This window comes from Coturnix japonica, chromosome Z (genome assembly GCF_001577835.2).
Source record: "Coturnix japonica isolate 7356 chromosome Z, Coturnix japonica 2.1, whole genome shotgun sequence".
Lineage (NCBI taxonomy): Eukaryota > Metazoa > Chordata > Aves > Galliformes > Phasianidae > Coturnix > Coturnix japonica.
The window spans coordinates 36,489,937-36,510,902 of NC_029547.1; the positions used below are offsets into that span (position 1 = coordinate 36,489,937).

Here is a 20,966-nt window from a genome sequence, read left to right on the forward strand (position 1 = left end):
GCTTTACTTGAATAAGTTTGTTTCTGGTGACAATGTCAGTTAAGCAGGGAGTGGTGGATAAGTATGAATGCAAAGAAAGGGTGTGTTGGCTCTTGGAAAGCATACTTTAAAGAATCATCACCTTCCGGTAGAGGCTGTACTTGTTTAATTATTTTCTGTAAAAGTTCCCAGCTGAATGTTACAGTCAGGCATGTAATGATTGGAGGCAGATTTCTTTCAATATTTTAGCATACCTGGGTGGCTCAGTGAGCTGCCACATCACACAGTCTGCTTCCCTGCAGAAAGACGTTCTCCATAAACTGGCAAGGTGAGTGTTGTATCAGATCTAGCATGTACAAAAGCAAAAGCTAGACTTTTAAGAGGGTATGCTGAGGCAGCATGCATATCTGGGTGGTCTGAAGAGGTTATTCTGGAATGAGGTTGTTCAGTGTGTAGACCCCTTCTAGCTGCTCCTTAGGAAATGGTGAGGGTGTGGTCATAAACTCTCCTCGATACTTTGTCAGAGGCTCTATGTTTGGACACAGTCTCTCCTTATGGTAGGAATCTATACTTCTCCTTTGAAAAAGACATAAGGTCTTTATATTTTATTAAAAACAATAAAAATAAAAAAAGGGAGGGTACTGTCAAAGGGAGGAGATATGTCATCCTTCTCTTTGTTCAAAGGAATCTAGCCTCCAGATTCAGGGAAATTGTCCTTGCCACTAACCTATACAGGATTCAAGAATATTCTATCTTAAACCTGTCAGGCCTGTGAAAAATGCCATGATAATTACGGAAAATACCTTCCAAGATTTGCTGTGCCTCATGGAGATTGTACCTCTATTCAGTGGGTATTCAGTGCTTTGTTCAGTTGTTTTATACCCTCCATGAGAGCTGAAGAGATTTTGTTCTGATGCAGTTTTCTAATTTACATTAACATTCAGTTCACAAAGAGTGGAAGTAAAAAGGAAAAAAGGTCATAAGACAGGATTCCTTTTCTTTCTTTCCCCCTACCTTTTAGATTTGTGCTATTACTTGTTATTTTAATCTGATGGGCATTCCAAGTAAGGCTTTGCATGGTAGCAAAGTTACAGTGGACTAGTGCCTAGTGGTTAGAGCAGCCAATGAAGCAAAAGTGGAGTTATGAAAAAATGAAGTATGAAAGGTGGTAATTTTTTGTGTGTATTTCTTACTTCTGCTGATTCAGTATTTTATTTGTCTAGTGTTTTAATTTTCACTGAAGATGCTTGTGGTTGTCACCTTGGAATAACTTTTGAGAGCTTTTTGTCTGCAGGTAGCTGCTAAGTGAAACACAGGGGATGAATCACACATCCAACATCTCCTAGCCTTATAGCTTGAATTACTAGAAAGGTGGTTTTTGTTTTTGTTATTTATTTATTTATTTATTTATTTATTATTTGCTGTTTTAAATCCATGAAAGCCCATAGGAAAATACTTCAGGAATTTGTAAACATTCCTGTATTTTCAAATAAGGCAGAATGTTAATGGAATGATACAAGTAAATTATTTTTCTTACATGTTGCATCGAGAAAAGTGTGGTCAGAGCCAGTAAGGTCTCTGAAACTTGCAGATCCATTTGCACAGTTCTTAAATTAATGGTATTATGAAATATTCTGCTTTCAGGCTCCAGATAATACAAGTAGTGGATGTTTCCAAGCTAGTGCTTTAATTAGTTGAATACTTTTTCCCTAGAGAGAGACCAGAGAAACCAAGAAACTTGGATTGTGTTTAAATCTTATGTGAGGCAAGCTGGCTAGATCTGGGATGCTATATCTTATGAATCATAGAGAATATTTGATAAAATAGTGGGTCTGTCTTCATCTGGTTCAGTTTGATAGGTGGTTGGTGGCCTTAGTATTAATTTAATCATTCTGGGTCTGATATGTTTATTAAAAAGATGATTAAGGATTTCATATAGGGATTAAAATGACTTTATTGAAATTCAGATGTGGTTGACTTGTAATGAGAAAAAATGTCAGTTTTTGTCCTGAAAACTGTTTGTTCTTTCCATGGAACAGGTTGACCTGCAAAAATGTGCCAAACTAAAAAGGGATGTCATGGGCCACATTAAAAACCATTTAGTGACAGTGCATCATGGCTAGACTCATGGGAGTTTGAAGATAGCTGATGAGAATGAGGGGTTTAGCATGCAGTGGAAATCATTAATGAACTCAGCATTGAATTTACAATGTTCTCACAGGTACTCTTTTCTTCATCTTGTCATTCCTGAGGTATTAGTGAGGGTAATTGACACTACTGAGAGAACTTTTTGATGAAGGCTTTCAAGCAGCTGAAAAAAACTCAGAGCTGAATAGATGAAAGATGAAACTGAAAAACTCAGTCTGGAAATAACTTTCTAAAAATTTTGGGAACTCTGAAGATAGTTAACCAATGAAGCAACATCCTGGTTGTAATGGTGAACTCGTTTTTCTCCTTTCTTATGACTCTTCTGGAAGTTGCTGTAATATACTGGCTAGAACCAGGGCTTGGCTCTGAGACTTGGTTGCAGACCACTGAGCTTGTCTTGGTTTTCATCTGTTTCTTAATTAGATTATACACTTTGGTAGATATATCACCCATTTGGCTCTACCAAGGCCAGTGTACACTTTATATAGAAAGTAGTAAGAAGCAGCATGAGGACTGTGAAAGCCTTCTAGGAATTTGGACATATTATTTTTGTTAATTCATTCCCTTTGACAGTTATTTAGCCAAATTCTCTAGTAACCTTTGAAAGTACTTGGTGGAAAGTGATTGTTGAAGTCCCAGCTGTGCACTCTGAAGAAGGATACAAGACATTTGTTAGTGATGCTCCACTGTTCCACTGTAATACAGCCTTCAAGCCACTGACTTGCACTAACAGTGGTCTGTAAAGGTGAACAGGTGCTCTCTTAAGTGAGGATTTGTTCCTTTTGAAGTCTTAACATGCTAAGTAGGGACTCACTGGACAGAAATGAATCCTCCTTGCTTGCTTGTTTTGTGCCTTGTTCTGCTTGAGTGAGTTGTGCTTGTCCTAACCAAGAACTACTTGTTCCGTGGATAATAGTATTACTAACTTGAATATGAAAGCAGATTTTCTCTATGTGGTGAAATAATACAGCCTATAAATATTATAGCCTATTCCTGTATCAAGTCAAAGACATAAATTTTAGTGTATGCTTGCTACCAGCCATTAAACTGAAGGTTACAATTAAGAATATTCAGTAGGAAGTCTCGTGTTCTTTGGGATTGAAAAATGGCTGGGCCGAAGCCAATGGAATGAGGTTCAACAAGACCAAATGCCGGGTCCTGCACTTTGGCCACAACAACCCCAGGCAGTGCTATAGGCTTGGGGTGGAGTGGCTGGAGGAAATGGACCTGGGGGTATTGATTGATGCTCAGCTGAACGTGAACTGACAGTGTGCCTGGGTGGCTAAGAAGGCCAACGGCATCCTGGCTCGCATCAAAAACAGTGTTACTAGCAGGAACAGGAAGGTAATTGTCCCCCTGTACTCAGCACTGGTGAGGCTGCACCTTGAATACTGTGTCCAATTTTGTGTCCCTGTGAAAAAAGACATCGAGGCCCTGGAACATGTTCAGAGGAGGGCTAAGAAGCTGGTGAGGAGTCTGGAGCACAGGCCTTATGAGGAGCAGCTGAGGGAGCTGGGATTGTTCAGCCTGGAGAAGAGGAGACTCAGGGGAGACCTTATTGCTCTCTATATCTTCCTGGAGGGAGGTTGTAGTGAGCTGGGGGTCAGCCTCTTCTCTCATGTAATCAGTGATATAACTAGAGGGAATGGTTTCAAGCTGCGCCAAGGGAGATTCAGGCTGGACATTAGGAAATACTACTTTTTGGAAAAGGTGGTCAGGCACTGGAATGCACTGCCCAGGGAGGTGGTGGAGTTGCTGACCCTGGGGGTGTTCAAGAAACGTTTGGATGTTGTGTTGAGAAATTTATTAAGAAAAGGGACATGAGAATAACAACAACAACAACAAAAGTGGTCTTAAAAAGAAGATTGAGAGACTTCTATTCTCTCACAACTGTGCAGGAGTTCAATAAATCTGAACTTCAGAGACAAATTTTGAAAGTAGTTAAATGGAATGATCTTGCTTACCTCTTGGAAGGTATAGCTCATTGCTGCAGAAAGCTATGAATAGAACAAACTTAGAAAAATAAATTGTATACTAGCAGGATTATTACTGATATCCAGAATTACAATAATTAATGTTATCAAAGTTTGAGAGAGATATTATGTTTCAGGCTTTGGGGCATAGGTTAATCTCTGTCTGACAGATATCAGGATGAGACTTGCGGGAAGATGATGTCATGTCTACCTTGCGTGGGTTCTTCTGGTACTGCCTAAAATCTGTGCTGGCAGTATACAAAACTATCTGAACTTGTTTGACTGCTTGTATTAATTACTATATACAAAGTCCTTTAAAATGTACATCCATATCAACTTAAGTGATAGTTATCTAAAATGCTGTATTTAGTCAAATTAAGTCAAGAAGAACTGCAGCATGGGTGGATATCTTTGTGATTGTGTAGGTGTCAAAATGCTACAGACTCTTATAAATGGTCTCACACTATGCTGAGCACACATACTGAGCATATGTGTCTGTTAGGGTGCAGTGTGTTTTTATATGCATTTCTTTGTTGGTTCAGGTTTTGTGGCTTGGTCCCACAGAGTCAGTACCAGAGGAATTCATTTTCCGTTGTTTGCCTTATAAATAAACATACAGTAGGAAGAGATTGTTTCAGAATTTAACAGCTATTGAAGGAGAGTTTTAAGGGACCAAAGTTTCTTTTTGCTTATATGAGAGGTTTCATGTAAAATCATGTGCTGGTAGTAACCATTAAGGTTTGCACTGTGAAACATCAATTTATTATGTATACTTTGTCCCCGGTAATGGCTGAAGAAGGGAGCCTGACAGGCTTTGTACTTTCAGGTCTGGCAAAAGCGATTGGAATGTTTTTCAAAGTAGTGTGGAAGGATAACATTATGTGGTAGATGATCTCATTACTTCACTCCTTGTTCCTCAACCAGTGTAATTAATATCCAAATGTTCCTTAAGATTAGTTTTATTTCCTGCAGTACTAGTTGACAGACACTGCTGAAATTTGAATTCACAGCAGGCGAGAGCAGATGGCTACCTTCGCTAACAGATCACTGCATCAAAACATACAATTTGTCCAGCTTTGTCTCAGTAAACTTCAACATATGATTTGTAAAGTGATCATAACAGAAGAAATTCATGTTGCATGTAATGAGAATCATATTACTGCTTAAAGAAGTAGAAGTGTCTAAGAAGTTATTGCACACTTGTGCTGATCTTAATAGGCAAGAAAACTGCTTGGAAAACAATTAGTCTTCTCTATGCTATTGGTTCCTCTCATTTCATTTTTAATGAACTAATTAAACCTGAGATTTCCAGTACATGTAAGTTCTATTGAAGTTTAAGTAAACATATTAAAATGTCACACTAATAAGACTGTTAATTTTTTGTTTGGGACTTTTTACATACATAAAGCAGCTCCTCTTTAAACTTTTATACCTGCAAGTCTGTGATAAAAGTACAGTTTTCTAATTTACAAGAGAGGTGAGGAAAATAAAATAAAACAAAGAGGACTGTTGTTTTAGGAATAGTAGTTGCAAGATCATGCATACACACTGAGCATAGAAGACAAGTTAGGTTATTTGAGATCATAAACTCTGGTTAAAACTTGCCTGGAATGGCTGATAGATGATGCCTCATAAATGAGGGCAAGGCTTTGGACAGTGCATAGCTCCATGGAAAGGCATAGAATGAGCTACGGAAGATCTGATGTTTCTAGCATGAGGAATGATTATTTGCCTTGTAAAGAAATATGTGACAATTGAGTTCCTGTGTGCTAGAAGACACTCCTGTGTTCTAGAATGCCAGATACTGCTGGCATTATTTTTGAAGGTGGTTGATCTATTATTCCTTGTGTGTTTCGATATGCTCATCACGTATTACATATATTATTCTTCTGAAAGTTCCCATTGCTTTGGGCGCTAAAGATGGAGGTGTGAAGTGGTCTATAGTTATGAGATGGAGGGGAAGTCCTAGATCTTACAAAGTCTAGGCTGTTTCCCTGGTACCATCATACTGCTTTTTTGCTTTCCTGAGGGCACCAGCTGTCTGCTGGAGTGCCTCATACAGCAGCTCTGTACAATAGCCAACCCACACTTCTGACCTTTCTCTCTAGTTTCATCTGTTCAGTGCTTTGTTTCCCTCACTTCATACTTGGGCTTTGTTGTGCTTTCTGTGAACTTTGCATGAGAGGGAAGGCTGCAATCTCTTGTGTGAAACTTTGGGCTGGTGGGATTTTACTCTTGGTGCTGTGGAGAGTAGTGAGAGCACCACAGTGCCAGTTAGATCCTGGAAAACAAAAACAAAGATTCCTTTGGAACTGTAACAGAGAGTTAGATTAAATTTCTGGTTTTAGCAAATGAGTGGGAGAATGGTTATTTTTAAGTTAAAAACTGAAGGTAAATTCTATTTACCCACCTGAATCATTTTCTCTTAAAATTAGCTGAAAGGTATGTTTCCTTAAAATGCAAAGTGGAGGCAGTGCAGAAAAATGTTATGTAGCAATTTAAAGATTGTTATTTGTTTCCAGAGATGCTATTTGGACTCCCTGACTGAACTGTGGGCAACTAGCCACAGTGAATATCTAGTTTAGTGACGTGTGCACTTGCAGAGTTTTTATAGAAATGAACAGCATCTATTTCTGTCAGACGCAAATGCATGTGTGTATTTTTTTGTTGTTTCTGTCGTAGACTTACCCTCAGCAAACTTAAGCAATTACAACATCACTGTGGTGGAAGGAAAGAGCATCACGCTGTATTGTGATACAACAGGAGGGCCACCCCCTAACGTGTCCTGGGTGCTCACTAATCTTGTTTCAAACCATGAGGTAAGTTTCATATAAAAAGAGGTGACTGTTCAGAGAGAAGAGATATCTGTTTGTAAATGGAATGAAGGTTCATGTCCAGCTTCAATTAATTTCTTATCAAAAAGATGAAGATTAATGTTGGGATAACATTTATTTTCCAGTAACTTTTCACCCAGGCCAACTGCTGCACTGATTCTGGAAAATGTCAAACATTTGCTCCTTGAGATTTGTAAATGAGAGTACTGTGATTTCTTGGAGGTTATACAGTGAATAAGGATACTGAAACAAAAGTGCTTTCTCAGCACCTACACAGAGAAAATAAATCTGACATATCCTAATCATGAAAAAGGCTTTGTCTTGCTAACTGTATTGCATTCTCAAGCCAAAACCCTGGTGACCAGATTACCTGTTGATTTGACAGTTTTGATTGTCAGTATTATTTTGTGTTTTGTTTCATTTTTCTTCAACAAAACAAAACAACAATGATGTCTTGGAAGTCAAGGTGACTAAAAGTTAATTGAAAGGCTACTAACAAAATGGCATTTTCTTATGAAGTGTGAAGACAGTCCCTCAACAAAGTCATTCAGGCAGCGAGAATTTTGTTTTCTATGATCTTTATGTTCTGTGTCCTTGTCTTGGACTGTGTGTGCAGTGGAGACTGACAATTTGTTCTGATGGAGAAACTGATGAGGAGCAGTGTCTTCTACATACAGTTGCTGACCCCTTAAATTGCAATAATTTTCACGGATAAGGCCTTCTGTTATTTACACTTCTCTGCCATTGGTATCCTGGTGTCCACAAGTATGCAGATGGTCTGAATATTTCCAGTATGTGCAAAGTGTGAGGTGTATACTTCTAAAACTGTTTCTGTAGTGTAGAAGTGCCAGAACCTCTAGGAACTTTTAATCTTTGCACTTTCTGCTTTGATATCATTATATTTGGTCTGCATAGGGTTTGACCAGTGTGTCTTTCAGCTTTCATGAGTAAGAATTCTGCAGAGTTCTAGTTTTATTTTTAAATTTTCCTCTAATCTGTTAAACTACCCAAAGGCACCAGTTGTCATAAAGGACAACAAATTAGAACCGTTTGGGGAACCTATGCCAAGCTGTACTTTTTCTTTGTTTTTCTTTGTCTGTTTTTCTTTGTCTGTTTCTCTTTTTCTTTTTCTTTTTCTTTTTCTTTTTCTTTTTCTTTTTCTTTTTCTTTTTCTTTTTCTTTTTCTTTTTCTTTTTCTTTCTCTTTCTCTATTTCTTTTTCTTTTTCTTTCTCTTTCTCTTTCTCTATTTCTTTTTCTTTTTCTTTCTCTTTCTCTCTTTTTTTTTTTTTTTTTTTTTTTTTTTAAAATTATGAGCCAAAACAAATGTGGGATGCTGTTCAAGAAGTGAGATCACTTCATTTTTTATCCTCCTATCTTTGAAATGCCGAGTTCAGTTTGCTTCAAGGTTTCCAGAAATACTCTGTCCTGGCATAACTTTGTGTGTGAGATTTCAGAGGGGCTCATGGCATAGCCTAGCTGCAACTTTAGCTGTGGAGCACAGTAGTCTTTTCAGTAGCGGAAGAATGAGTGCCTTTTAAACCTCATTTCTCATTTGAACCTATCCTTCCCTTTTCTGTGAGTGTTGTTTTTGTTTCATTCCTCTCACTTTTGTATTTGTGTTTCTGCCTCCCTTTTCTTCACCTCCTATGCTGTTTTTGCCTGCTTTTTCTCTCTTTTGTGTCTTACAGAGAGGAATGTTAACAAAAGCTAAAATTGTACCTTATTCTTGCAGAGTTAAACCACATTCTCAGCTTCTATGCTGATTTTTTGCTATAGATTTCAGCCATCAATCTGTGTTTGGAGCCCCTTCTCTGAATCTTCCTTTTAGTGCTGCTCATCTCTGAGAGCTGCATGTGGAGAAATGTACAGTGAGCTGTTGGCTTTTCCACTCTGCCTCCCACACTGTCACACTGATATCAGTGGAGCATTTAACTCATATGGGGTTAAGGTGTCACTTCAGGGTTCAAAGTTCTAGTTCTGTATGCAGAACAATTCATGTGCATCCCCACTGACTGCTGCTGAAAGTCACTGCTTTTACAGGTGCATTATCTGTTTGTGCAGCACTGACGTGTATGTGTACACTGAGAAAAGTACCTCAAAAGGAGTTTTTTTAAAAAAAGAATACAAGTTATTTCTTATTCTCTAAATGTGTTTTGATTCTATTCATTTTTAAGGAAGTAGCTTTGCATTTCATGAAATATTCAAGTGTGGAAATAGTAATTATTTGGAGATCATGTGAATGACCTTTTTTAAGAAAACCTTGTCTTTGACAACTAGTTTTGCTAGCTACTATTTTTTTATAGTGCAGTCCTGTTCACTTTGTGAAATGCAGCATAGCTGCATATTTAATACAGCATTCAGGCTATAAACATGCTGTAAACTTTCTAAGAATCACAATAATCAAGATTTTTAAGAATTATAATTCTTACTTTAATTAGCCTTAGTATGTAAACACATAAAACAGTACTTGGGCAGTAGTTTAAGTGTTAGAAAGTATGTCATTTCTCATGAATTGTTTTATGAGAGGAAGAAGATTTTAAGAGAAGTTTGGCGAGGGAAGGGATGAGGGAAGACACACTGTGGTTTAGCAGAGCTCAGAACACAGCAGTAGAAGAAATGTCACACAAGTGCGAGGAGACCAAAGAAAGAGTAAAGCAAGGATAGAGAAGGAAGGAGGAAGAAAAAGTTCAAGCGAAGGAACATACCATAGATATCAGTCATGAAGTGGAAGAGAGGGATGAACAAGGCTATGAGTGAAGAAGAAAACATTTGTCTAGAGGGGAAGAAGAGTTCAGAAAAGGCAGGAACTGTCAGGGACAGGACAGAGAAGTGGGTGAGTGCAGAGTTTACTGCATGACTGCACTTTTCAAACTTCAGCCCCTGATAGTTTCAATTGGTTCCGTGTTTTATGTTAGCTGGATAGGATGCCAAAGTAGCATTTTACAGATTGATAGAACTAAGGAGAAAAGAAAGCAAAAAATGCTGTTGAGCTGTGGCCAGCGATTCCCTGCCTTTCTCTTGTTTCTTTAGACTGCAGTTGATACATGCATGTTTTTCTGATCATTTGTAGAGTGACACAAGTAAGAATCCTGCCTCGTTAACCATAAAGAATGTTTCATCCATGGACAGCGGACTGTGGATTTCGTGTGTGGCGGAGAACATTGTGGGAGAGGTCCAAACCTCTGCCGAACTGACGGTATTCTGTACGTACCCAGGCCCTCATGCAGCAGGCCAAACCCCATCAGCAACAGCTCTTTTGGGTATAGATGTCTTTGGGGTGCACAGGTTGCTAAAACAGGAGCACCATTTAAGCATGTGAACAACCTACTGCCATTAGTACTGGGAACAGCCCAGCCAGAAGTTGCTGAGTTTGTCTTCTGCAAAAATACATTTCCAAATGCTTTATCTTCAGAGAGGTTAATCTGTAAACAGTGGTTTAAAAACCACTGCCAGTGTGGGAAGTTTTGTAGTGGTGTGCATATACATATACACTATCTTAGGAATTAAGAAGTGTGAATGCATAGAATTAACCATAAGAGACTGCAAATGTTAAAGTTTGTATAATCTAGAGCAACAACTGCTTTGTTCAGAAAATAATGCATTTGAAATGTTTGTACTGCCAGATGTAAATTTATTTGTCATGGCTTGAATAATGTACTTTTTGTCAGGGCCAAAGACGGGGTAAGGAGAATGTGATATGGAGAAACTGGCTGCTTTAATCAAAAATCCCAGCCTGATTTCATTTTGTGCAAACTAGACATCATTTTTTTTTCACAAGTTGCAACCCTCTGTTTAATTGAAGATGGGAACAGAACTCTCTGTAGATGGCAAACATTGCTCAGTATGTGTTCATGACAGAGAAAATTAGAAAAAAAATCACTATAGATGTACTTCAAATGTCTTGTAAGTTGAAATTGGATATGTAATAGCTATGGGAAGAAACATAAACTAGAAATGTTTCAACAGTGTAAATGAGATTCTAAGCTTGGCACTGTTATGAGTGATAAAAAAGAATGTAACCAGATGAAATTGGATGCAGTTAAGAATAAATATCAAGGAAAATTTCCCAATAGTGAAATAAAAAGCAAGGTGCTGTAATAGTCTCCTGAGGGAGACAGAACAAGTTTGTAAAGTTGAGACATTTAGCAGGTTTGAATAAAGAATGAGAAAATGTGTAGTAGAAAATGGTCATTCCCTGACAGAATAATCCAGGGAATGAAGTCATCTGTACTGGCTTTGATTCTGTGAGGGAAATCATCTGAAAGTTTGGATTCCTGGCAGAGGATATTTCCAGTACTGCTTGCTTTGGGCCAACTTTTACATATTTCCAATGCTGTTCTGTTCAGTCAGCCCTGTTCTGTACCATTTTCTTCTGCAGAGTAAAGCTAAAATTGCTCTTTTCTCCTTCTCCATAAACTGAATTTCCCACACCTGGCAGGTATGGGATCTAACTGGTGTTCAGTCTTCAGATAAAATAGTTAGTTTTTCTTTTTTGAAAAATGGCTTTGTTTCAGTTGTAATCATAGTAACCTACACAGAGCTGATGAGTGTCCTGTTTGAATGTGATGTGAATAGGTATCATTCCTGCAAGTTACTTCCTGTGATACTTGTGAATGAAAAATATGACTTAAGGGAATGGGGAAAAGACAAGTTCCAGATATTCTGATGTTGTTGACTCTTTTTTTCCAATATAGTTGCACCAAATATTACATTTATTGAATCTCCAACCCCGGACCACCACTGGTGCATTCCATTCACTGTGAAAGGGAATCCTAAGCCCACATTGCAGTGGTTCTATGAAGGAGCTATATTGAATGAGTCTGAATACATCTGTACTAAAATACATGTTATCAATCAAAGTGAATATCACGGCTGCCTTCAGCTGGACAACCCTACCCACCTGAATAATGGTGCTTATACCTTATTGGCCAAGAATGAATATGGAGAGGATGAAAAACGGGTTGACGCACATTTCATGTCAGTGCCTGGAGATGGTGAGTATGATTCTTTTAATGTTAGCCATTGTAAACTGATAAGAATGTGCTTCTAGCAAGTTTTTGGTGTTTTGTTTTTTTTTTGGTGTTTTGGTTTTTTTTGTTTTGTTTTTTTCCTGTGGATAAATGTCTTCAAAATCCATTGTGAAGTAATGTTTTTCTTTAACTGTGGAGACTGTGGAGACTGCTACTGCTCTCTAAAGTCTTCCTTTGGGTTACCTCTTCATTGCCAGCTGAGGCTTGAGAAACGTGGCTGCTTCTCAAGTGTTTTTTGAAGCCTCTGTTCTGATCCTGGAAAGCATGGAGTGCCAGTTCTGGCACTCCACAAGTGTTTTACACCGTGTTTGAATTCAGCTATGCAGTGTATTAAAGGACACAGGGTGCCCATATAGTGTCTAGTGTAATTACGGCAAAATCACTGTTGCAGTCCTCTGAGTTGATAATAACTGATTATTTAGGACACCAGAGGGAGCTGGAGAGAAAACAATCCTGAGGTGGGATGGTGGAAGTCTCAAGTCGTCACAGGCATTTAGGTGTCAAATTCTCATTCGTTTCAGCCGAGGTTGGAAACCTGTGTGGCTATGAATATCTGTGCTCAAAATGGTTAATGTTAATTATGTGCATCTTCTGCTCCAGAAGCTCTGCCTCAACCCTCCTGAGCTGTATATAATTGGGCTCAAGGTAGACTAACTCAATGAACTGTAGGGACTGCTGGCAGTGATTGGTGTTCTTTGTGGTGTGATATTTCCCCACATCTTCAAAACTGTATGTGAAGTGCCTGTAAGAGAATGAAGACATACGTGCAAATTCATTATTCTATCTATAAGAACCTCTGAGTGGACTATGCACAGCAGGAGTGAAATACAGGCATGTTTTAGTGCAAATAATTGCACAGTCATATATGAAAATATGAGCATATGTGTACCCTTGACTTTTTAATCACAGAATATGAAAAGCCTTCTTTTCTGAAACAGCTATGTGCAGTGCCAGTGTTATCTGACAGAAGAAGATGTGAATTCTCTCTCCAGCAGGGCAGGCAGGCTAGAGACAGTAAAAATATGGTCTGTACTTAGTGTTTGCACCTAACGGCTCAATCTGCTACAGGGCAAAATGTAGCAGGTCCTCTTCTTTTCCCTTTAGAAAGAGAAGGTGAAGAGCAAATATAGCCAGGTCCTCTTTACTCCTTCTGTCTTTAGACCTATCTTTCTTCTCTGCAGATCTTCCTTAAATAGACTAATTACAAGAACATGCCATGATTCCAGCTACTGGCATCCTCTGATACTGTGCTGTAACAGCTCAGTAACTCAGTTCACCTTCTCCATGTTCTCTGTGCAATGGAAGCTCTGTCACGCTCTATTTATTATGAACCTGGCTTCATTTTCTTAACAGAATAACAGTTCCTCTAATACACTTGTAATAATTTATCATTTTTTGACTTTGATCCATATCCCTCTTACTGTTCTGTTTTGCTTTTGTGCTTCTCTCCTTTACAGTGAAGATTTCCCAGCCTTTAAAATCAATAAACAGAGCAGGAGGCATCTTCCCAATTAGAAAGATAGTATTATTGTTTACTCCATTGTTTTTACACTCCTAGGGAATTTAGGTCTCCAAGATAATCTGTGCTGTGGTTTTCAGCATTTCCAAGCTCTGTGATGGATTAAGCTTCACAAAAACAGTATGAGAAGACTAAACTACTTACCGACAGGACATACCTGCATTAGAAATCAGATCATGCATGGTTGATTTCTCCAAACCAGTCTTAAAAATTAACAGCGAAATTGCTTATCTAGTTAGCTTTCTCAATATTGGTCTTGTTAGAGGACATTTTTTCTGTGATAATGACATTGAGCTTTCTAATATTTCACTACATTGTTGTCTCACCTACTGAAGCTGTCATAAAAACAAAGGCTAAAATAAGAAAATCCTCCATGCATAGTATTGTTATTATTATTTACTATTACTATTCAAAGCTCTGTCGGGATTTTTCAAAACCCTTAAAATACTTTTTCAGTGCTGTCGTTACTGTGTAGTTTCTTCTTTTGGCCCACATATTGTACAATGAAGTATGAAAATTAAGGCCCACTCCCTGGTATTATGTTCAATTCCATGCCTTCATGACTGAATTAAATACCAACCCTGATGTTTCATGGGGTGGGGCTCCCTCACTGAGCTTTGAACTGATTCTCTGGTTATTAACATTACTTACAGGCAAATGCACTGTGGTAAAAAAATAAAAATATTTTAAAAAACCCTCACTGATAATCTACCTAAAATAAACCTAACTAAGTCTAAAGCTTATTGCTAGCATCAACAGTGCACATAAAAGAGAGGGGAGGAAATACCACTGTGAAGCTTGATTGTGTTAATGGCATTACAGTTAATGCTGTAAATTAAAATTTTGCTTTAGACACTGAAGTCTGGAAGGAGAAATTTCAAGCTTTGCTTGCTAGATTCTTAACTAATTTTAATCTGCTAAAATTCTTGAACTCCAGAGTAGCTGTTTTTGCTGAGGATAACTTGCTTATTTGAGAACACATTATGGCAAATGGTAGGCAGGAAACACTCATGTTTTATTCTGAGAGCTGTTGCCAAAGTTGATCCAAAACATCTTCTGAGTGCTGGAGAGAATTTTACCAAGAATAATTGTTTTTAAGAAACCTTATTCATCTACCAACCCTATACAGTAAAATTCAGCTAGAGGAATTCAAGTCACGTATTACCTTGTCAAAGTAAAAGAATATGTTAAATATGCCTTAGAAGTAGCATCTTGCTTATGTGGCATAATAACATGGGTCTGTTTTGCAAAAGTATGTTTTTGGATTGAGTCTTTTGCTGCTGCTTTATTTTGAAAATGTCAGTTTCATAAAGAAAGAAACACAAAAGCAAAGTGCAGTTGATGTACTTCATGAATGCAAGTGAATAACATAGATCACTAATAGTTTATTTGCAACAGCCTGTTCTAACAGGGATCAAAACAACTATGTTGTTCTCTGTTTGCCTTAAAAATAATGAATTGCATGTAAATGTGCAAAATTACTGTGGTGAAGTTTAATGTTAAAACCGATGTTCTGATGATTGAGAAGACGTGTTTTTACATAGGAAATACTAAAGAGAAACTTGGGATTGGTCCAGCATCTTGATTTTTGCAACTTTATTTGAAGTATTTAGTTATATAAAAGGTATTGAATGGAGTCAATGACTTCCTAGCTTGAATGTTCCTGGCAGGAATTAAGGGTTAAACTAGTCTGACAGCTTCAGCCCCATTCCTGTAAATAGTAACAAAAATGTTGCTATGTAACTCAGGAAATAAAGGCCTTGGAGTTTTGTCACTGTTGTTATTTTTCCTTCAGATTACCAAAATAAATTAGGAATACCATCTTTTATCAGATGTTTTACAGTGGAAAAATTGAATCCATTAACTATGGAAGGAAAACCTTGGTCAGAAGGTGCTTGAGCACAGACAGGCTGTTTTCACTTGACACTTGTTTCTGCTTATTTTCACAGCAGTTCTTATGGGGTCTATTAGGCTATGTATCTGGAGACTAACAGAGCTGATCTGAAAGTAATGCCTCCTATTTTATTTTGCTGTCCCATGATGTCAGAGGCAGATGTTAGTGGTATGGCAGTAGGGGTTGAACCTTCCTAACAATATTTCCTAACACTTTGTTGCTGTCTGATGGATGGCAGCAGAGGTGCAGTCACATTCACTGGTGCTTGTTGAATGTTTACGGAGAGCAAGTGGATGTGAACACAGTGAGCACAGTGAGGTGATGGGTGTTGTGGTTCAGCAACAGCAACAGTGGATCACCTCCACTGGTGTAGACTTTGATGAGTGTGGCATGCAGACTAATGAATAGCTAATGTTAGTGACTATGTTGAAGGATAATATTTTGTAGCTCTATCAAACAGTGTTACTGTGGTCTTTGTATGTTGTAGTTTCCATGGAAATAAATAGGTGGTATTACTTTCAGAGTGATCAATGTAGAATATTTTCAAATGCATTTAAAGGGAAACCTTATTATCTGCTGCCATTCTACTAATAGTTTGCAACTCTTTGTTTTGTATTTTCAGCACAGATTGTCACGTTGTGCTGACATAAGCATAAGCAACAATGTTCTAGTCATACTTGACAGTGGCTTTATGCCAGTGTAATGCCACTGGTGTGGAATTACTGCACATTATAAGAATTATGCCTTTTGAAGTTTGATTCATCTTTAGGGGTTTTAACCATCTGCTAATTTTATTTCCAAAACAACAAAGAGTGAGTATACAGAAGAGATGATTAGGAGCCTACTACATAATTTTATAGACCAGGATGAGTGGGTACGTTGAGATATAATACAAATATATTTCAAAGTGTGAACCATCTAATGCTATACTAATTTCAGTGGGCATTCTGTGCATTATGCTCACATATGTGCTTAGCCTTACATATGTGTGGCAATTAGAAAAAAACTGAAAACTGAGACTGGTAAAATTTAGAAAAGAGTAGATTAGATGGGTCCATTTACCTCTGTAAAAGCTAGCTTGTGGGAGACCTGACTCTTTTGGTACTGAGTTCTGCCTGCAGTTCAGACTGAATGAGATTGTGATGCTTAGGTCACTGCTAACTAGTTCTTACCTTGACAACTCGGTGCTGCAACTGTAAGGCAATTTGCTCTCAGAGTGCTTATACTGCAAGTTTTTTTGACCAGGCAAGAGCCAGTGATTGTAATTGCCACTGAAATCTGCTTCCACTTAAAGACAGGGAGATTTTTATCACTGATTTCCAACAAGAATAGTTATTGTTTCACTTATTCCAGATATACATTGACAGCATTTTGCTGAGTTGGGAAATATTTCTGCCTTTACCAGAGCCAATACTCCTTGTGTTAGCTGTTTCACATGAAGTTAAGTGTTAACACTGGGGATAGCTATAAAATATTTTAATGTAATCTGATAAGCAGGTAGTGCAATATGTTGATGCTGCTTTGTATTTTTGTAGGTACTGGTAATTGCTATTGCAAATAACTTGTCAACCATGAAAAAAAAAACACTAAAGAAACTCTTGTTATTCCAGAATTTGCAATCTATTTACAAAGGCTTTTTCTTTCTTTTTTTTTTTTTTTTTTTTTTTTCTCCATGTACAGGTAGTGGCCCAATTGTGGATCCAGACGTTTATGGTATATATTTGATTTTCTTTTTCTTTTCTTTTAATGGTAGAAATGAAGAAACTCAAACTACTAAAAGATTGAATGTCAGGCTCAGTTAAACTGAAATGGCACTCATTACAATAGAATTCTAAAAGGTACTTAGTGTTGTTCATTCTTCTCCTGCTTTATATTATTTAAAATGAGTGAGAGAAACATGGAGTTTTACTTGTCCTGCTGCTTTTGATTCACATTAGGAAAAGCATAAATCCACTGTGATGAATGGTTGCACTTGGTCCTGTAGACTGACAGCTGTCTGATGTAGCTCATAGGCATGAGATTTGGAGAGGTATTTTGCAGAGGAAAGGAAGTTCATCATTTCTCGTTATATAACTTAATTTATTTTTCAGGAATGTTTCCATACTTGTTTAGCCTCCAAAAATGTACCCCTAAATCCCACTTAAAAATGAAATTGGCACAAGTAAGTTTTCCTGTAGGCAATTTACTTTTCTCTGCCCTCTCATTTGTACCTTCCTTAATCTCTCTTGCTTAAGCACAGCACCAGCTCAGTGATATCTGAGTGAGTGCCAGAAGATTCGATGACATGGTTGTTCACATTAGTTTTTTTAGTTAGGCAAAATGTTTTAGACTGTGCCTAGTGAATGTCACCACATGTTGGAATAGAAGCTACAAACAGAAAAACAACCAGCTAGTTTCACGTAACGGTTCTGGTGATCATGAAAGTCCATCCTAACATACACAAACAACCTTTAGCTTCCAGAGGGAGATTCATCCTATTTGGAGTACTTTTATTTGGATGAAATGGCCCATAAGTCAAGTTTCTTTAAGCTGATTTAAATGTTATTGCTTTGATTCCATTCCATGTGATTAAACTTTAGCAAATGTGCAATTGAAGCATCATTTTGGCTTTAAGTGCTCAGAAATACTGAATATTTCCCCTACTTCTCTTTGCAAAGTATTATTGTTTTTTTGGAGGGGTGCATATGGTGGTGGTGGTTGGCAGAGTTTCTGACTTTAATTCTATTACATAAGCTACATACATGAGGATTGTGATTCTGAGTTTTTTGACTGGGTCCTAGTGCATGTGTCTGTCTCTCACCATATGAGCAGTGTGCTTCAAATGACTTTGGTAGACTCTGATGAAATGTGTGCTCTGAGTTGTGCAAGTGAATCTGAGCCAGCAAGATCTTGTTCTGATGAAAGCAGTATTCCTTTTTATTTCTGGCTTTTCTCTCTGCTTTTTGAAATAGCTGTCTTTGATCTTTGCTTCAGTGACTCAGTGCTTGCTGTGAGAAACACTTTGCAGTCTAGAGTGTTTCCCTAATTATTCCAAATTCACAAGCCCAGTTGATGAGATTAATATATAAGGCAGGCTGGAACGATGAGAAACTCCTTCATTTCTGTGGAGAACCAGGGCCTGCGTGGTGGACAGGGACCCGCTGGGATTGGCTCCCCCTGGAGACAGATTCTTTTCCATGACTCCAGTTCAGATGGCTTGATCCCTGTGCTGCTGTTTACTCACAGCTTGGATGGTGCTAAAAGGAAAGCTTATGGCCCACTCCCTCCCTGGCTGTCCCTCAGGACCTGAACTTATGTGCCCTGCACTCCCCATGAGATGGTTTCCAAAGGCTTCCCATTAAGTGTTTTAAAAATATTGTGGGAATCAGATCCAGGAAGGCAGCAGCAACCTGTGCCATGCTGGAGTTATTGTCTTGGGACCATGGCTAGTGTGGGCCTCCTGCAAAAGGTGAAACGGAGAGCTATTGTGGTGCTGCATGGGGAGAGGTAGTGGGAGGCAGTGTTTCCAACCTGGGGCTGAGCAGGAAACACCTAGCCAGCTTCTTCAGCTGCTACCTCATAGGCATGTCTCCATGACATACTGCTTTTAACATGGTTATTTAAGAGTCAGTGTGCCCTGAAGCACTCAGCCCAAAGCGGGCTTTGCAGGATGACTCTCTGGTGCTTACTGCACAGATCTTGTCTGTGTCCCAGCTGCTTTGCACTTTGCTTGTAGAATAGCGGCAGGATGCTGCCAGCTCAAGATGTGGCCCTAGCTCAGTTGGCGTGGTTACAGGTGATGCATAAGGTGATGCATAAGGTGCACTAGGCACCAGGGAATCTGACCCCAGAGAGTGTGAGTCGAGAGGCGTGACCCTGTCTCTATCAGAATGCAGTGTGTCCATAGCAGGATTTCATAATAAAGGGAACAAGAATTTTTTTAGTCAGAATTGCCTGGTTTTGGCTGGATGGCTGTTGTTTGTGTTTTCCTTGCCTGGCTCACCCATTTCAGTAGGCCTTGAAAATCTGGCAATAATTCACATGTAATGCTTCATACTTAGACAGTGGGAAATGCCAATGCAGCACCAGTGTACTAAAATGGCCTACATTTTCTCTTACCCATTTTAACATAAAACTGCAGAGGATTCACAGGCCAGACTTTAAATGCTTTGAATAGTTCTCGTTAGTCCTTCAGAATATGCTTCCCAGTAGCTTAGGACAAATTTGAGCATGAACAGAACGGCAGAATTTACCTTCCATGATTTACAGGTAAGATTAAGAGAGAAAAAAAAAACCCACAACAAAAAACAAACAAACAAACAAACAAACAAAAAAACAAACAAAAAAACCAACCAACCAACCAAACAAAAAACCCACAACCCAACTCTCTTGAAAATTTGTGTTATAGAGACATGGAGCAGCTAAGTCTCATAAGATGAGATGCTTGTTACAAACAGGATTCTGCTCTGGTGAACAGCCTGTGCACTGCCTACAGATGGATAAAACAGAAGTCTCCTCTTTTGCTGTGTCAAAACCTGTAGTAAGAGGCTGGTCAGTGTAGCTCATTGTCTAAGAGGCTGGGCTGCTTGTGCAGGTGAGCCATTTGGATAGGGTTTATGCTGCTCAGAGTTAAGAATACTGTTTATTTGCCTTTCATTAGTACTTTGACCTCACCACCAAGGAAAGATATAGACATAGATACAGTGCTGAGTTGGAGAGTTCAGATGGTAAAGGACCAGGAAATTAAATTTTGTTTCCCATGAAAGCCCTGTAGACTTAATATGTATTTTGGCTTGAAAAAATCCTGTCCTTCGGCATGTGTGGTGTAGAGCCAGAGCAGACTACGTGAGCTGATTAGACAACCTGACTGTACTGACTATTGCACTGGTGGCAGAGGTAGCTGTGTGGGTTCACATCCAAAAAAATCTGCAGACTGCTGAGTGCTTTGCAGACAGAAAATGTGTTTGTGCATGCATGAAGATCAAAAACCTGGTGCAGCTTGTTGCTAGCAGTGCCAACTGAGCTCTCCAAAATGGCCTGGGGAACTAAAGAAGACAAATTCTACCAAGCGCAGCCCTCCCTTCCTCCCCATGTTAAGTAGCAAAGGTTAGTGCCTCTGCAGTCAGAGAAAGCTGTGCTTCTGCACTTTGCATTTTTCATATTCATGGCTATGATTTAATCTGTAGGCTCATGGAACTGTTTTTAATCAGAATGTGCAAAGAAATACACAATTAATTGCTAATTTAAATTACAATGCTGGAGGTGCATTAGTAATAGATGCAGTTATTGCCCTTGTTTCTTTCATCTGCACACACTAAAGTCATAAAATCGAAACATTATGTATATCTCCAGATGTAATCTTAAAATATATTCTGTTTTGTATTTTAATATATGTATCTCTAAGTTAATATGAATAGCATTTAATTATTTTATATCACTGGAATAAATTTGACAGAAAATCATGGACTGTAAATATCTTTGTTTCATTTTTAAATAATTATAAATAATTGACACCTGTTCACTCTTTTGATGGAATAGGTTCAGATGCACCCCTGTAGATCTGTCAGTGGGAATACTTTGATAAGTCAAATTTCTTCGTACTGACTCAG

General features: G+C 38.4%; 1 protein-coding gene across 8 annotated transcripts in view; it reads left to right on the top strand.

Annotated features, from left to right (window-relative positions):
• The window catches only part of NTRK2 (neurotrophic receptor tyrosine kinase 2), a 205,584-nt gene that overhangs the window by 36,466 nt on the left and 148,152 nt on the right, over nucleotides 1-20,966 (top strand). For all 8 annotated transcript variants that reach the window (XM_015849249.2, XM_032441164.1, XM_015849251.2 and 5 more), the window contains exons 6-9: nucleotides 6,783-6,919; nucleotides 10,006-10,138; nucleotides 11,630-11,929; nucleotides 17,059-17,091. In XM_015849249.2, coding sequence (XP_015704735.1) covers nucleotides 6,783-6,919; nucleotides 10,006-10,138; nucleotides 11,630-11,929; nucleotides 17,059-17,091 — 603 coding nt within the window. The remainder of the gene's footprint in view (nucleotides 1-6,782; nucleotides 6,920-10,005; nucleotides 10,139-11,629; nucleotides 11,930-17,058; nucleotides 17,092-20,966) is intronic.